We start from the raw sequence: 16,915 nt of genomic DNA on the forward strand, positions 1-16,915 counted from the left end.
ACAAAAACATAGCGTGTGTCACATTTGCTGTTGAATAGTGCACATTTTTGTCATCTGAAAACCTTGGGAATGTGAATCAAGTGAGAACTGACACTTTGATTTGAAAGACATCTTCTTTCCTGTATAACCCATCATGTCAGCCAACACGGACCAATCCAGGCTTGAGCACGGGATGAGAGCATCTTTCCATGGACACATACCATAGAGGACTGGGTGGCCGAGTGGTAACGCACTTGCGCTCGGAAGCGAGAGGTTGCGAGTTTGACCCTGGGTCAGGGCGTTAGCAATTTTCTCCCCCCTTTCCTAACCTAGGTGGTGGGTTCAAGTGCTAGTCTTTCGGATGAGACGAAAAACCGAGGTCCCTTGTGTGACTTGAAATAATAGGCCGTGAAAAGTAGGATATGTGCCAAAATGGCTGCGATCTGCTGGCCGATGTGAATGCGTGTTGTATTGTGTAAAAAAAAAAATTCCGTCTCACACGGCATAAATAAATCCCTGCACCTTGAATATGTGCGCGATATAAATTGCATAAAAAAAAATTTAAATAAAAAAATAAAAATCCCTGCGCTTAGAACTGTACCCACGGAATACGCGCGATATAAGCCTCATATTGATTGATTGACACCAGAAAAGATGAGCCTGGCTGCTTTGTGATTGATACCAGAAAAGATGAGTGGCTGCTTTGTGGCGTCCCTTTCCACATGATGTCTACACATAGTGACCACAGCGCAGAAAGCAGCCAGGCTGTATTGTGTGGTCCAAGTGGAAGGATGCGCTTACCCCACACACAGGGTCCAGCACTAGGATCTGTGGCTCACAAGTACAAGTTGGGGCGTGAACAGACACGGTCAACCTTGCGTACGAACTCAGAAGCGGTATCCATGTCATACCCTGTGTCACCACTGTGGCGCGTAAAGGACCTCAGTCATCGGCCACAAGTGCCGTTTGCACATTACACCTTAACAAACACCAACACGCCCGGGTAATGTTGCTCTGCTGCTGTTAGCTTTCCACTGGGAGGTGCGACCGGAATTCCACAGGAAAGGGTTATACACGGGAAGGGATGAATCTGTAGAGCAAGTATTGTAAAAACTAGAGTTTTCTGTAAGTCAGTTAACTTGTTATGAGGGTGAGTACAATGGGTGCGCAATGTTCCAGGGAAGAGGAGGAGTTTGAGGAGTCTGACGCTGCCCAGAGCAACCGCAGTCAGGATGGAGGTAGTAACCATGACAACTTGGGGGACTCGCACTCCGCCAGCCTGGGTAAGCTGTCAGCGTTTGTTCTCACCTTTTCAAAAATCTTTTTTTTCCCTAATTCTTTTGTCCATGAGTACTTGGCCTGAGACGGCAAGGTTTGGTTTGTTAGCAGATCTGTGGCTGTGTTTTACCGCTGTTTTAGATAATAATAATAATAATAATAACGGGCATTTATAAAGCGCCTTATCAGAAGTTCAAAGCGCGTGACAACAATACATGTATACAAAAATCATACAATCACTGTCAGATTCAAACAACACATCATGCACATCTCACATCCCCAGACTCTATATACTAAGGAACTATCCGTAGTGTTGTTGGAACAAGTGAGTTTTCAAATTGGACTTAAAAGATGAAATGGATGGAGAGTGACGTAATTGAAAGGGGAGTGAATTCCATAACTGAGGTCCATAATACGAAAACGTGCGGAAGCCATGAGCCTTGCGTTTAAAGCGACCTTGACAGAGAAGTCGAGCATCATCAGAAGAACGAAGGGTGCGAGAGGGAGTGTAGAGAGAGACCAGTTCAGAAAGATAGGCAGGTGCCGATTCAGAGATGATATTGTAGCAGAAGCATGTGTGAATGTGTTTTTCTGTGTGTTTTTTTTAGTTGACTAGGTTATTCCAGTAGAAGAATGAGTCGTAGAAGAAGTTTTCATGGCGAGCATAAAAGGAGGTTATAACCCGCATAGCACCCTGGTGAACTCAACACTTCTTTTTTTATGAAAGGGGAGTTTTGTCCCCAAAGGTTACAAACAATGAGCTGAGCCTAGAGTTGTCGGTGTGGTGACAGAGATGTGTGTTGTGTGTGGTGACAAAGATGTGTGTGTTGTGTGTCGCATGTGGTGACAGAGATGTGTGTGTGTGTGTTGTGTGTCGCGTGTGGTGACAGAGATGTGTGTTGTGTGTGGTGACAAAGATGTGTGTGTTGTGTGTCGCGTGTGGTGACAGAGATGTGTGTGTGTTGTGTGCAGGGCTGGGCAATGAGCTGAGCCTGGAGCTGTCGCGTGTGGTGACGGAGATGGAGAGCGCTATGGCCAAACACGCCCCCCTGGTCTCTCAGCTGGAGGAGGACGGACAGGGCAAGGAGCTTACTGCACAAAACATCACTAAGGTCAGCACTTTGCTGGGTGTCTGAGTAACCCAGACTGATTTTCCCTGTCCTGTTTCTTTTTTTCTTTTTTTGTGTGTGTGCAAAAATTCAAACTCAAGAAAACACCATGCTTAATTCATGGAGATCTAAGATACAAACGGTAGTAAAAGCTCTAAATGTAAACAACAAGAGTAGGTGAGAGTTATGGGAAACCAATCTTCTGAATTATTGGAGATCTTCTGGAGCATTGGAGGGAACAAATTACTTCCATCCTCCAAAAGAAATCACTAAGTGTGATTTTATTTTTACACTGGGTTTGTATTAGAGATGTTGGGAAAATCTGATGGGAGGACACTTCCCAGTGGAGCCTGTTCTTAATATACGCTGCATGCAGCCACGCGCAGTGTCAATAAGTACTGCGAGCAGCTGCATGCAGTGAATTTCACTGCACAGGTTTTGCTTTGAGCTGTAGAAAGGTGTGTCTCCTGCAGTAGACGCCGATTGGCTGGCTGGCTGGCAATGACGCATTCAAATGGCACGATTTTCTGACGATATTTCTTCAAAACTGGGTTCCAGTCTGGCGACTAAACACGGCGTGCTGAAATAATTAAGAATCAAACACTGCACGCAGCGCAGCTGTGCTGTATCTTATTGTGTATATTAAGAACAGCCTTAAAGATTGTGCTTTCTTGCTGTTTTAAATATTTGTTTTACAATTCCATGCTCTCATCCCCTGACCTTAACTCCTTTGTCCACTGTCAGAAAGCCCAGGAAGAGGTGGCAGAGTATGAGGAGGAAGAGGAGGAATCCAAACCCCCCACCCCTCCCCCTCGCCAGGCCGTGTCCTCTTCAGGTTTGGGGTGCAGCGGCCACACGGCGCCAGGGGGCCCGCAGGTGCACAACGACCTCCTGACCCAGCGTGACGCCGAACTGACCAGCCTGCGCTCCCAGCTGACCAGTCTGCGCGCCGAGAGAGACACACTGCACAAACGGGTCAGTTCACATTTCATCTCACTTGCTGGCAAATACAGGTCCCTTCCTCTCAATGGAAAGCTATCTTCAACAAGAGTTATGTACCATGGCGGTGACACAGGGGTGGGATACGGATACCATCTCTGAGTTACTGTATGAAGTTGACCCTTGTCCGTCTCATGGGTTTTTGTAACTCCAGTGACTAGCTTCTTAATAGTTTTTGTGTGTGTTCTTTGAAGACATTTCTGTTGGCTATTGTGGATATTGCAAAATAAAATCCAACTTTCTTGGCTGCAACTGAAAGAAAGGCTTGATAAGCGGAAACTGGAATCAATACTACTGAAGAATTATGGAGAAAAAAAAATAGGCAGGTGCGTAAGAAGATGGTGATGGAAGAGTGATGCATGTCTACAGGTGTGAAAATGATTTACGTCTACAGGTTTGGGAGCTACAGACACGAGCCAAGAGTGCCGAGGGCCACTGCAGTCCTGTCAGCTCCCCCAGTCCTACCACCGCCAGGCCTCACTACCCTGCCTTCCCCATTGATAGGTATGTCACTCTGTGTGTGTGTGTGTGTGTGTGTGTGTGTGTGTGTGTGTGTGTGTGTGTGTGTGTGTGTGTGTGTGTGTAAAATATACAAAGGTTATTGAGAAAGGTAAGTTTACTGTCCTTCATGGTAGATGTAATTTCTATTCATTTACACTTTATTGTCCATGTTATGTATGTCTGCTTGTAGTTGACTTGCACAAACATTAAACCTGTGTGGCTTTGAATGTACCACTGCACATATACTCTGCGTACACATCCTGTCGCACATGCACACACTCAAATGTTCAGTCTTACTGGCAAAAACAAAACAATAAAACACCACATTGCAAAATATGTTTGCAAGTGTCACATGGATAACAGTAAATCACAACCTTGATGTGTTATCAGACTGGCAGGAGCAGAGCAGTTGCCGGTGGCGAAGGTTGCCGGTCTGAAGAAGCTCCGCACGCTGACAGGGGACCGCCATGCGCTGGGAGCAGAAATCAGCTCCCTAGGGGTATGTAGACGCTGACATTGATACACGTCTTTTCCTTGTAGCTGACTCGCAGTTCCGTCTGAAAAATGGAGTATGTTTGCCTGAAATAACGGAGAGGGGGGGGGACGGTCTTGGACGTAAAAGCCCAGTTGTACAAAAGCTCTTGAGTGCACATGGGAGCTGCACACACTCAGAAGATTTGCTGTCTATTTAGATTTGACAAATGATTGATCTCTATCAAGCAGCTTTGGGGAGGCAATGCCTGTAGCAGCTTGCAAAGTGGAAACACTTACATTTGATCTGAATGTACATCAGAAATGGTCTTTCTCTTTGGAATAATCGATTTGAACTTGAAGAGATTTTGTTTTACTCAGACAAGTTTGGAAAATTGTTCAGTGATCCTTCACCCTAGGTTTATCACATTTAATTGAAAAAGCTTTGCCTGGTTCAGTAGTTTCTCTTCACTTTTGTTTGTGGCGATTTCTTCTCTACAGAGAAAATAATTACAGATGGAAGAAGAAATACCAGTAGGGTGTCATTCTGAAAAGTCACTGCTAAATGTGTCTGCAATTTTGCTTTTCTTTCAAATCTACTCCTATCCATGAGAGGAGGTAAAACTGTAACACACCTCTGTCTGCAGCTGCCAACCACACAGACGGCAGAGCACTTGGTTCAGAGTTTCCAGGTCAATTCCAGCGCACAGGAACTGGCTCACACTCTCAACTCTGACCCCTCCACGTCTGACCTTGACCCTCGCCTGGTGGAGTACCGCTTGGAGCTAGACCGTGTGCAGAGCCGGGCAGACCACCTGCGAGCACAGAACGACACATTGGCCCTCACACTGTCCGAGTCCAAGGTAGGCTGTGCTAGTGTGTACTGGGTCATTGTTTGAAGCTGATGAGTAGAAATGAACAAAGGTTTTCCATTTCATTATCCGGCAACCATGAGCACAGTGTGAAAAGAAAACTCAAGTCCTGAAGCACAAGCAACAAAATAGTTTGCTGTAAGACAACTGACTCTGTTTTGCTATTGACCCTAAACAGTTTGTTGTGAGACAACTGACTCTGTTTTGCTATTGACCCTAAACAGTTTGCTGTGAGACAACTGACTCTGTTTTGCTATTGACCCCAAACAGTTTGCTGTGAGACAACTGACTCTGTTTTGCTATTGACCCCAAACAGTTTGCTGTGAGACAACTGACTCTGTTTTGCTATTGACCCCAAACAGTTTGCTGTGAGACAACTGACTCTGTTTTGCTATTGACCCAAAACAGTTTGCTGTAAGACAACTGACTCTGTTTTGCTATTGACCCAAAACATTTTGCTGTAAGACAACTGACTCTGTTTTGCTATTGACCCAAAACATTTTCTTTCAGGTTTGAGGAATAGGGAATTACAATAAAATAATAACAAAAGGAGTAAGAAACAAAGTCTAGAAAGATTACAAATCTTCTGCCTGCCTGACTTGATGTTTGTTTGACATTTTAAAGTAAACACTCTTTCTTTTCGCCTTGCGAAGTTGTGAAAATTGGCACAGAAGTAAAGTCCAGCCAAATTTACATTGGTCTCTGCCATTGCTTAATGCTAACTGTATTTTGATATTTTGCAATACAACATTCATCATTCACACTATGACTGTAAATAAGTATTCAGTAACTGTACAGGCAATATTTGTTTGACTTCAAGAAATGTTTACAAATCTATTTTGTGTATTGGAACACGGCAGTCATTTTTTGAGAATGAGAACTGTGTACATATGTATTTGACATATAGGGGACTGGTGATGTAGCCCTATGTTTGAGGGGACAAGGACTGAGTGTAAAGGCAAAGTGTGTGCTTTGTGCAGGCCCATGCAGAGCGGATGAGCAGCCTGGTGGGCAAGTACGAGTCCAACGCCACAGCGCTCACCCTGGCCCTCAGCTACTCGGACCAGGCGCTGGAGGCCTGTCAGGGGCTCATCTCGCTGCTCGACTCCGAGATCAGCGTCCTGCTGGCCAACTGTCGCGCTGCAGGCATCGGGGGCTTTGGTACCTACACCCTCTTGTCTTTACTCTCTTCTCTTCACTCTTCTTCTTCTGCTGCTTTAGTTTCATACAGTGGAACATTCCTGTCATTCCTCCAAACGTGTGAGAAAAATAGATTTTCAAGAGGAGGGAGTCTTAAATATGTATGTAAATTTGCTGAGGTTATGTAGAGAAATGTGAAGAGCAAGGTGTTGAAAGGGGAAGGTCCACTGTACGTACAGACAGTACTGTCACCCGCACCCCTATTTCCTTGTTGTTGCCCTTTTACAAAGAAAATACCTTGAACATTTGTGCCTTATATTAGTGCAAATTTAAAGATTACATTACATAAACAAGAGTACATTACATCAACAAGATTACATTACATCAACAAGATTACATTACATCAACAAGAGTACATTACATCAACAAGATTACATTACATCAACAAGAGTACATTACATAAACAAGAGTACTCATATATTTGTGTCACTTAATTATACAAAACAAAGGGTGGATGAAATGTTAGTCATAAATGTAGGTATTGTGTGTGTGTGTGCTGGTATCTGATATGATATGTCATTGTGTGACATGTGTGTGTGTGTGTGTGCTGGTATCTGAGATGATATGTCATTGTGTGACATGTGTGTGTGTGTGTGCTGGTATCTGATATGATATGTCATTGTGTGACATGTGTGTGTGTGTGTGCTGGTATCTGAGATGATATGTCATTGTGTGACGTGTGTGTGTGTGTGCTGGTATCTGAGATGATATGTCATTGTGTGACATGTGTGTGTGTGTGTGCTGGTATCTGAGATGATATGTCATTGTGTGACGTGTGTGTGTGTGTGTGTGTGTGTGTGTGTGTGTGTGTGTGTGTGTGTGCTGGTATCTGAGATGATATGTCATTGTGTGACGTGTGTGTGTGTGTGTGTGTGTGTGTGCTGGTATCTGAGATGATATGTCATTGTGTGACGTGTGTGTGTGTGTGTGTGTGTGCTGGTATCTGAGATATGTCATTGTGTGACTTGTGTGGGTGTTTGTGTGTATGTGTGTGGATATCTGAGATGACATGTTATTGTGTGGGTGTTTGTGTTTGAGTGTGTGCTGATATCTGAGATGACATGTTATTGTGTGGGTGTTTGTGTGTGAGTGTGTGCTGATATCTGAGATGACATGTTATTGTGTGGGTGGAGTGTGTGAGTGTGTGCTGATATCTGAGATGACATGTTATTGTGTGGGTGTTTGTGTGTGAGTGTGTGCTGATATCTGAGATGACATGTTATTGTGTGTGTGAGTGTGTGCTGATATCTGAGATGACATGTGATTGTGTGACTGTTGGATGTGTGTTGTGTGCTGATATCTGAGATGACATGTTGTTGTGTGACTGTTGTATGTGTGTTGTGTGCTGATATCTGAGATGACATGTTGTTGTGTGGGTGTTTGTGTGTGAGTGTGTGCTGATATCTGAGATGACATGTTGTTGTGTGGGTGTTTGTGTGTGAGTGTGTGCTGATATCTGAGATGACATGTTGTTGTGTGGGTGGAGTGTGTGCTGATATCTGAGATGACATGTTATTGTGTGGGTGGAGTGTGTGGATATCTGAGATGACATGTTATTGTGTGACTGTTGTATGTGTGTTCTGTGCAACAGGAGTGGACACTGGGGAAGACGATCAAGGGGAGGTAACTGCCTTACTGCAGCAGTCGCACGGTTCGCGGCGCACGGCAGAGAGCATGGCACGTCGACTGCTGCACCGGCTGGACCGGAACCACGTGTCACACACACTGCTCTGCTCACCCAGCCCCTGGGAGGACGTGTCGTCTCTCTCACACACAACCAGGTATCTTACACTACACTTTCTCTTTTTCTCTGTCAAGCATCCAGCCTCTATTTGTCTTTGTGTGTGTGTGTGTGGGTGGGCATTTGACACAAGTTTTATTTTATCCAATTTTTACTTTGTGTGCTGTAGTGATAATATATTATAGAAAATAGAAGTTTTTTATTTAACATTTTTTTGGTATGTTTTGTCTGTCTTTTCTTATATATGTACCACAAGAAAATATTTCTTCGAGGAACAACTTGTCCAATTAATACTGTACCCAACATGATGAGTCTGACAGACAGCCGTGGGGTTGAATTTGGCAAGGGGAATAAACTTGAAAGGGTATTGCTTATTCACGGCTACAGTAAAGAGATGTCAATGCAGTGACAAGTTGTCAGTAAAGAGATGTCAATGCAGTGACAAGTTGTCAGTAAAGAGATGTCAATGCTGTGACAAGTTGTCAGTAAAGAGATGTCAATGCAGTGACAAGTTGTTAGAAATGAGAAGAATGTGAGTGAGTTGATTGTGTTGCCCAGCACGACCAGCTCCACGGACAGCGGCGGGGGGGAGGGTGAGTTGGGCAAGGGAGAGGAGCAGCGACTGCGGGACTACGTGTTACAGCTGCGGGCCAAGCGTGTGGCGGTGCGTGCCACCACCATGGAGCTGGAGCCGCTGCACGTTGACCCCTGGCTCAGCGACACGGGGCGCCACCTCGACGTCACACGCCTCGACCTGGAGAACGCTGTACTCATGCAGGAACTGATGGCTATGAAGGTAATTACTACCTTACAACTCAAGACATCCACATTTAGGCTTCCCCCTTTTTTAAGTCCCTGCTTTCTTAGATTTTCTATGTATAGCATCTGATGTTGCCAAGACAGGATGCTAAGAAGTGGTGTTGTGATGTGTTTTCAAACAGGGTTTTTTCTTCTCTCTCTGCTTTCCTGACAGGCTTTGTTGTGATATGTGTGCATGAGTAGATTACAAGGCTCGCAGTATGTGCATTGAATGTTACATGTACACATCTTGTGTGGATGAGTAGATTACAAGGCTGGCAGTATGTGCATTGAATGTTACATGTACACATCTTGTGTGGACTTAAGGTGAACTTTTGTCAACATAATGTCAAAAATTGCTTTTTCAGTCTTCCTGAAATCAGCTAGAGAAAAACAGCAAAGAAAGGAGAAAGGCATAGTGATTTATTTCCATGAGTCCACTTTGAGCAGACTCTCCTTGGTGTCCGAACACCCCCCGTGTGCCCAAATGCACACGGCAAAGATCCCAGAGTTTGGAAAATATGAGCACACACATGCAGAATTTGTTTGTTTGTAGTTTTGTTTTTTAAATGGGTAGCACCGTTAGGTATGGCAGCTCGCTTTCCCCAAGAAAAGTGTGTACCTCACCTCACCTCACCTCACCTCACCTCACTCTACCTCATCTGACCTCACCTCACCTTACCTTACTTTATCTGACCTGACCTTGTGTACGTGCAGGAGGAGAGGGCGGAGCTGAAGGCGGCACACTACCTGCTGGAGAAAGAGTCGCGCGCACAGGAGCTGCGTCTGGCCGCACACGATTCCACGGAGGCTGCGTTCCGGGTCACCATCAAGCACCTGCGATCAGAGCTGCATCAACGCACTGGGGGCGCGCAGGTCTGTTGCTCACTGGTGTCATGTGGTGTGTTCAACTAGTTGGTGGCAACTTGTCAACAGATGGCAATATGCTGACCTATACCTGTGTGAGGGTTACCCTGACACTCAGTCAATCTGACAAGGTTCATCAGCTGTGAGTCTTGTAAACACCAGTTATGTGATGAAGAAAACATTCTGGTGTATACTGTGGGGCCGAAAATTGTTTTGTAACATTTTTGAAAGGTATACGAAACGAGACATTGAGATGGAATGTGTAGTTCATGCCAGTTCATTTTCCCAAATCTAGATGGATAGTTGTTGGAGCATTTAATGATAGACATAACAAAACATTTACTAGTATGGTATGTGGTCTTTGAATTGGACGGACAACAAATAATGATGAGATCATGAACAGAAAATGAACTCCGCTCAGTTGTGCATTGTAATTGAGTTTCGTTGTCAGTTGACCGTCTTCTTTTGACCGCAGGAGGTGGACAGTGAAGTGATACCGGTCACCATAGCTGACCTGCCCTCCAATGACCCCGCCCAGCTGGCCTCTGACCTTGCTGCGGCCTTGACCCGAGAGCGCAGTCTTAAATGCAGAGTTCACGAGCTGGTGGCCACATTGGAAAAAATTTCTCGCAACTCTGAAGTGCGCCACAAGCAGTCGGCGGAGTTTGTCAACGATCTGAAGCGAGCAAACAGGTACTGTATATAGTGTTTGCTGTTTTGTTTTGTTTGCACTGTATGTTGTGGTGGTGTTTTGTTTTGTTTGTACTGTATGTTGTGGTGGTGTTTTGTTTGTACTGTATGTTGTGGTGGTGGTGTTTTGTTTGTACTGTATGTTGTGGTGGTGTTTTGTTTTGTTTGTACTGTATGTTGTGGTGGTGTTTTGTTTGTACTGTATGTTGTGGTGGTGTTTTGTTTTGTTTGTACTGTATGTTGTGGTGGTGTTTTGTTTTGTTTGTACTGTATGTTGTGGTGGTGTTTTGTTTTGTTTGTACTGTATGTTGTGGTGGTGTTTTGTTTTGTTTGCACTGTATGTTGTGGTGGTGTTTTGTTTGCACTGTATGTTGTGGTGGTGTTTTGTTTGCACTGTATGTTGTGGTGGTGTTTTGTTTTGTTTGTACTGTATGTTGTGGTGGTGTTTTGTTTTGTTTGTACTGTATGTTGTGGTGGTGTTTTGTTTTGTTTGTACTGTATGTTGTGGTTTTGTTTTGTTTGCACTGTATGTTGTGGTGGTGTTTTGTTTTGTTTGTACTGTATGTTGTGGTGGTGTTTTGTTTTGTTTGTACTGTATGTTGTGGTGGTGTTTTGTTTTGTTTGCACTGTATGTTGTGGTGGTGTTTTGTTTTGTTTGTACTGTATGTTGTGGTGGTGTTTTGTTTTGTTTGTACTGTATGTTGTGGTGGTGTTTTGTTTGTACTGTATGTTGTGGTGGTGTTTTGTTTGCACTGTATGTTGTGGTGGTGTTTTGTTTGCACTGTATGTTGTGGTGGTGTTTTGTTTGCACTGTATGTTGTGGTGGTGTTTTGTTTTGTTTGTACTGTATGTTGTGGTGGTGTTTTGTTTTGTTTGCACTGTATGTTGTGGTGGTGTTTTGTGGCTTTTTGCCTGTCATGTATCCTTCTTTCAGCAGCTATCCTAAGCTGTTAGTTAAAAATCAGGTAACCTCCATTTATAAAATTGTAGCTTAATATCTAAGCGATTTTACATCATTCTTCACAAAGAAAGAAAGTAAACTGGAATCAGTCTGTATGTCTGTTGGGCAAAATGTGTGTGTGTGTGATTTTATTCAGAAATGAGTGTTATATCACTGAAGATTTGTGTCATAATGCATATTCATCAGATTTTTTATTTTGTATGTCAGATTATTTTGTGTGAGGGGTTGTCGTCATGTTAGAAATAGAGTTGGAGTAGATCGATGCAAAGATCACCACCACACCACACCACACCACACCACACCACACCACACCACACCACACCACACCACACCACACCACACCACACAACACACTAACAGGGTGCTTTAATGTGTGTGTTTCAGTGCCCTGATCACAGCGTTCGACAAGGCCAAGAAGAGATATCAGGGCAAGCTGAAGAAACTTGAACTACAGCTCAAGTCTGTCTCTGAACGCTATGAGACGCAGGTCAGTGATGATGATGATGATCATCATGATGATGATGATAATAAATAACAGTTATGGTAGCATATAAGTAGGGAAATTGATCATCCATAGAGCTACAACTCAAGTCTGTCTCTGAATGCTAGGAGACGCAGGTTTAGTCACACACAGCTTCCCTTGTTGATGTAGAGATGGAAGCTGAGGATGAAGATGATAACAGTTGCTGTAGTGAGTATAGGTAGGAAAACTAACAGCGGTGGAGTTACAGTGTTATGTTGAGATGGAAGCTGAAGATGAAGATGATAACAGTTGCTGTAGTGAGTATAGGTAGGAAAACTAACAGCGGTGGAGTTACAGTGTTATGTAGAGATGGATGATGAAGATGATAACAGTTGTAGTGAGTATAGGTAATAAAACTAACAGCGGTGGAGTTACAGTGTTATGTAGAGATGGATGATGAAGATGATAACAGTTGCTGTAGTGAGTATAGGTAATAAAACTAACAGCGGTGGAGTTACAGTACGTAGAGATGGATGATGAAGATGATAACAGTTGTAGTGAGTATAGGTAGGAAAACTAACAGGGGTGGAGTTACAGTGTTATGTAGAGATGGATGATGAAGATGATAACAGTTGTAGTGAGTATAGGTAGGAAAACTAACAGCGGTGGAGTTACAGTGTTATGTAGAGATAGAAGCTGAGGATGAAGATGATAACAGTTGCTGTAGTGAGTATAGGTAGGAAAACTAACAGCGGTGGAGTTACAGTGTTATGTAGAGATAGAAGCTGAGGATGAAGATGATAACAGTTGCTGTAGTGAGTATAGGTAGGAAAACTAACAGCGGTGGAGTTACAGTGTTATGTAGAGATAGAAGCTGAGGATGAAGATGATAACAGTTGCTGTAGTGAGTATAGGTAGGAAAACTAACAGCGGTGGAGTTACAGTGTTATGTAGAGATGGATGATGAAGATGATAACAGTTGTAGTGAGTATAGGTAGGAAAACTAACAGCGGTGGAGTTACAGTGTTATGTAGAGATGGATGATGAAGATGATAACAGTTGTAGTGAGTATAGGTAGGAAAACTAACAGCGGTGGAGTTACAGTGTTATGTAGAGATGGATGATGAAGATGATAACAGTTGTAGTGAGTATAGGTAGGAAAACTAACAGCGGTGGAGTTACAGTGTTATGTAGAGATGGAAGCTGAAGATGACAGTTGTTGTAGTGAGTATAGGTAGGAAAACTAACAGCGGTGGAGTTACAGTGTTATGTAGAGATGGAAGCTGATGATGACAGTTGTTGTAGTGAGTATAGGTAGGAAAACTGACAGCGGTGGAGTTGCAGGGTTATGAGACACAGTTGAGTATCGTTATATCTTCACAATGAGCACTTGGTGCTGTCAAGATTTTGTATCCCCTGTGACTAACATTGGATCAAACATCATGTAGACAACACAAACTGTGTGCACAACGTGTAGTCTTTATTGCATACCTTGTAAATGGGTGAAAAAGTCATTCGTCTTTATAATGACAAAAACTTCTTTTTTTTTCAAACATAATTCTGTGCTTTTTGTTATTTCCATTTCACATTTAAATTCTCATGCCAATGGTGGACTTGTGATTTTTGCCAAGCCAGTAGTCCAATCACTCAGTTGGAAATGCTGTGTTTTGACATCTCTGATGATCTTCTTAAAGTTGTGGTGGTAAATAACAGTGAAACTTGCAGTGGGTAGGACTGAAAAGATGATGTTGGTGCTTCAATTAAAAAGAAAGGATATTGTTCAGCATGTCTGTGTAGAGCATGTGTGCACTGTCTTTTTGTCTATAGTGTTGCTATGTCTGTCAGACAAGCACAGTGATGTTTGTGTGGGACAAAGGTTTGAGTGAACTGCTTTGTGTTTCAGATCCACATCATGAAGCAGCGATTGTCCATGTTTGAGGATGAGAGCTGTCGGCCTCCTCCCAGCGAAACCTCTCTTTAATCCATACACTAGATAACTCTGTGTGTGCGTGTGTGTGTGTGTGTGTGTGTGTGTGTATGTGTGTGTGTTGCTGCGTGCATCTGTGTGTGTGTGTGTGTGTGTGTGTTCATGAATGTCTATTGTACAGTATGTTAGCATTGGTATGAACAAGATTAAGAATGCGTTGCGAATGAAAACCAGTGAGAGAAAAATACTGAATAGCATTTTTTGTACAGTGATATTTATTATAAAACATTGCATGTTTTTGTACAAGTACTTACAATGTGTGTGTTGAGACGAAGTGTTGTGATGCAGTCATTAGAGATGCCATTAACCAAACTTGCTGTTTGTGTTGTGATGAGGAATTCAACGCTTTTTGTCTTTGCTACGTATACCGGTTTTTCATAATTATGACGAGTGGTTGAGCAGAGGGGGAACACATCTGTTTTTGTGGAAGGGGGAAGGAAAGGGGGGCTGCATATGGTTTGTGTTTGTGATTGAATTCTACAGAATTCTATAGAGAACGCAAGTTCAGCAGTAAAAAGTAAAAGTAGGCCATCTACATCCTTAATGCCCACTGGGAACTCTAGACTGCCATTGCCAAAATCCAAAGTCATCTTATGGATACCTGCTTTTAATCAATGTCAAGTTGCCAAAGTCTTCAAAGTGTATTATCTCCCTTTTCTGGGTATGCCCTGATGCTTAGTGTGAGAAACTACCCAAGTGGAATACATGTGCACTGTCTGTGACCATAGCTGCTCAACACCTTGACACATTGTTCTGGTGAGTTGAGAATGACGTGTGAATGTATGCTCACGCCCGACGCTCAGCCACACTCTCCCTGCAATGTTTCTTGTGCTGCTTTCATACATGTCGCCATACAAGCAGTCTGTCTTTATGTCACTGCAAGTGTTGAACTGAAGGAGATACATTTATGTGCAATATCTCCACATTATTGTATTACTTGATGTGAAACTTGTTGTTCAAAGCTGTCCTTTTTGTCAAGTTTCTCAGATGTTTCCGTGTATCACTGAGCAAGAGAGAAGAGAAGAGAGACCGACAGAAATAAGATTGTGTATCCTAAAATAGCATCTTTGAAATAAAGGAACAGGCAGAAGTGCAAGGAGACAGTTGAGAAGTAAATGGTGCGGACTATTGATGGTGTTGGCCAGAGAGAGTTGTGGTTCTTGTGGGAGATTCATGGCAGCATTGGAGACATGAAACATGCCAACGTCGTCGTGAAATTTTGGCGTAGCTCTATTCTTGGCCACTTAAATGTTTTTGTGCTTTAGACTAAGTAAATCATTATCCATGAGAAATAATCTCTTGAATACAATTGACAATACATGATTTAACATTCCTTTATATTTCTATCTATACCAGGAACGATTATATAAACATTATTTCGTAATAAAAAGAATCTTTTTTTTCCTTCCCCTGAAAAGTGTTTAAAACGAGTTATGCCAAAATTCCACGACGATGTCGATATTCTCCTTTCCCTCCCCGTCACCTTGTATATCACAACAAATCTATGTACACCAGCTCTCTGCACAGTAGGCATTTTGGGCTGAATTAGTTTTGTAAAAGACGCAAATGTCGATACACAAAATGAATTGAGCAAAACATTCCCACTGCACAGGAAGCAGCCAGGGTTTTGTGTTGTGTTGAATAATACCTTTGTCCCTGGACAGGGTTATGTTAAAGTGGAATGATACCTTTGTCCCTGGACAGGGTTATGTTAAAGTGGAATGATACCTTTGTCCCTGGACAGGGTTATGTTAAAGTGGAATGATATCTTTGTCCCTGGACAGTGTTATGTTAAAGTGGAATGATACCTTTGTCCCTGGACAGGGTTATGTTAAAGTGGAATGATACCTTTGTCCCTGGACAGGGTTATGTTAAAGTGGAACGATATCTTTGTCCCTGGACAGGGTTATGTTAAAGTGGAATGATACCTTTGTCCCTGGACAGTGTTATGTTAAAGTGGAATGATACCTTTGTCCCTGGACAGGGTTATGTTAAAGTGGAACGATATCTTTGTCCCTGGACAGGGTTATGTTAAAGTGGAATGATACCTTTGTCCCTTGACAGGGTTATGTTAAAGTGGAATGATACCTTTGTCCCTGAAAAGATCTGTGGTGGTATCTTTTAGGAAAATGATTATAGTTAAAACCATGATGCAAAGGGGAAAGAGGATGTGACATTGTCAGAGAGATAAGGGGGAGATGTGTTGTGCATGTTTTTGTGTTGTGAGAGGTTTAGCTGTATTGGATAAATATGCACTCTCTCTTGCTTACATCAACACCACTAAATCTCCACCATTTTCAGCTCAGTTATAGCTGTTCCAATTTGTTTTTCTTTGTGACCATCTGAGTGTTAACTGTGCATTACACTGCCTTGTTGGGCTAGTGCTGGTTGGGTGAAGCGCTTACAGGGTAAAGTGGAGACGAGGTGCAAGTTTTTGTAATTTTAAGTTGATTTGAGTGTTCCCAAATTGAATCCAGCCAAATCTGAAGTTGATCTGAGTGTTTACCAGATAAAGTTCAGCCACATTTTAAGCTGATCTGAGTGTTGCAAAAAGTCAAGCATATTTTAAGTTGATCTGAGTGTTACCAAATAAAGTTCAGCTAAATTGTAAGTTGATCCGATTGTTACCAGACAATGCCCAGCTAAATGTTAAGCAGATCTGAGTGTCGCAAAAAGTGCAGCCAAACAAGGTTAGAAACAAGGCCAGAAAATGGGAGAAATGTGGTGTGAACTTTTATTGGCCTATTCCATGCTCTGCTAGTCAGCTTGTGTCTGCTGTGACCACCTACTTTTTCAGCTTGCCAGAATGTTAATACCTTATTTTGTTTACTTTTGGTTTTTACTTTCTGCTCCGAATTTGGATGAAACTGCCATAATCATGCAATGACATATGCAATAAACTTCTCAAATTTATGTGTGTGTGTGTGTGTGTGTGTGTGTGTGTATGTGTGTGTGTGTGTGTGTGTGTAACATTCAGCCAGTGAAGAGCTGTGTGTATA

The 16,915-nt window shown here is 42.9% G+C and overlaps 1 protein-coding gene across 2 annotated transcripts in view; it reads left to right on the forward strand.

Annotated features, from left to right (window-relative positions):
• LOC138950950 (colorectal mutant cancer protein-like) overlaps positions 1-16,829 on the forward strand; it is a 72,443-nt gene extending 55,614 nt beyond the window's left edge. For both annotated transcript variants that reach the window (XM_070322666.1, XM_070322667.1), the window contains 13 exons: positions 1,159-1,262; positions 2,230-2,369; positions 3,111-3,341; positions 3,760-3,869; positions 4,257-4,365; positions 4,985-5,200; positions 6,190-6,370; positions 8,001-8,190; positions 8,709-8,946; positions 9,666-9,824; positions 10,291-10,508; positions 11,851-11,953; positions 13,833-16,829. In XM_070322666.1, the coding sequence (XP_070178767.1) occupies positions 1,159-1,262; positions 2,230-2,369; positions 3,111-3,341; positions 3,760-3,869; positions 4,257-4,365; positions 4,985-5,200; positions 6,190-6,370; positions 8,001-8,190; positions 8,709-8,946; positions 9,666-9,824; positions 10,291-10,508; positions 11,851-11,953; positions 13,833-13,910 (2,077 nt within the window). In that variant the 3' untranslated portion in view covers positions 13,911-16,829. The remainder of the gene's footprint in view (positions 1-1,158; positions 1,263-2,229; positions 2,370-3,110; positions 3,342-3,759; positions 3,870-4,256; positions 4,366-4,984; positions 5,201-6,189; positions 6,371-8,000; positions 8,191-8,708; positions 8,947-9,665; positions 9,825-10,290; positions 10,509-11,850; positions 11,954-13,832) is intronic.
• The last annotated feature ends 86 nt before the right edge of the window (positions 16,830-16,915 follow it).

Source organism: Littorina saxatilis, linkage group LG16 (genome assembly GCF_037325665.1).
Source record: "Littorina saxatilis isolate snail1 linkage group LG16, US_GU_Lsax_2.0, whole genome shotgun sequence".
Lineage (NCBI taxonomy): Eukaryota > Metazoa > Mollusca > Gastropoda > Littorinimorpha > Littorinidae > Littorina > Littorina saxatilis.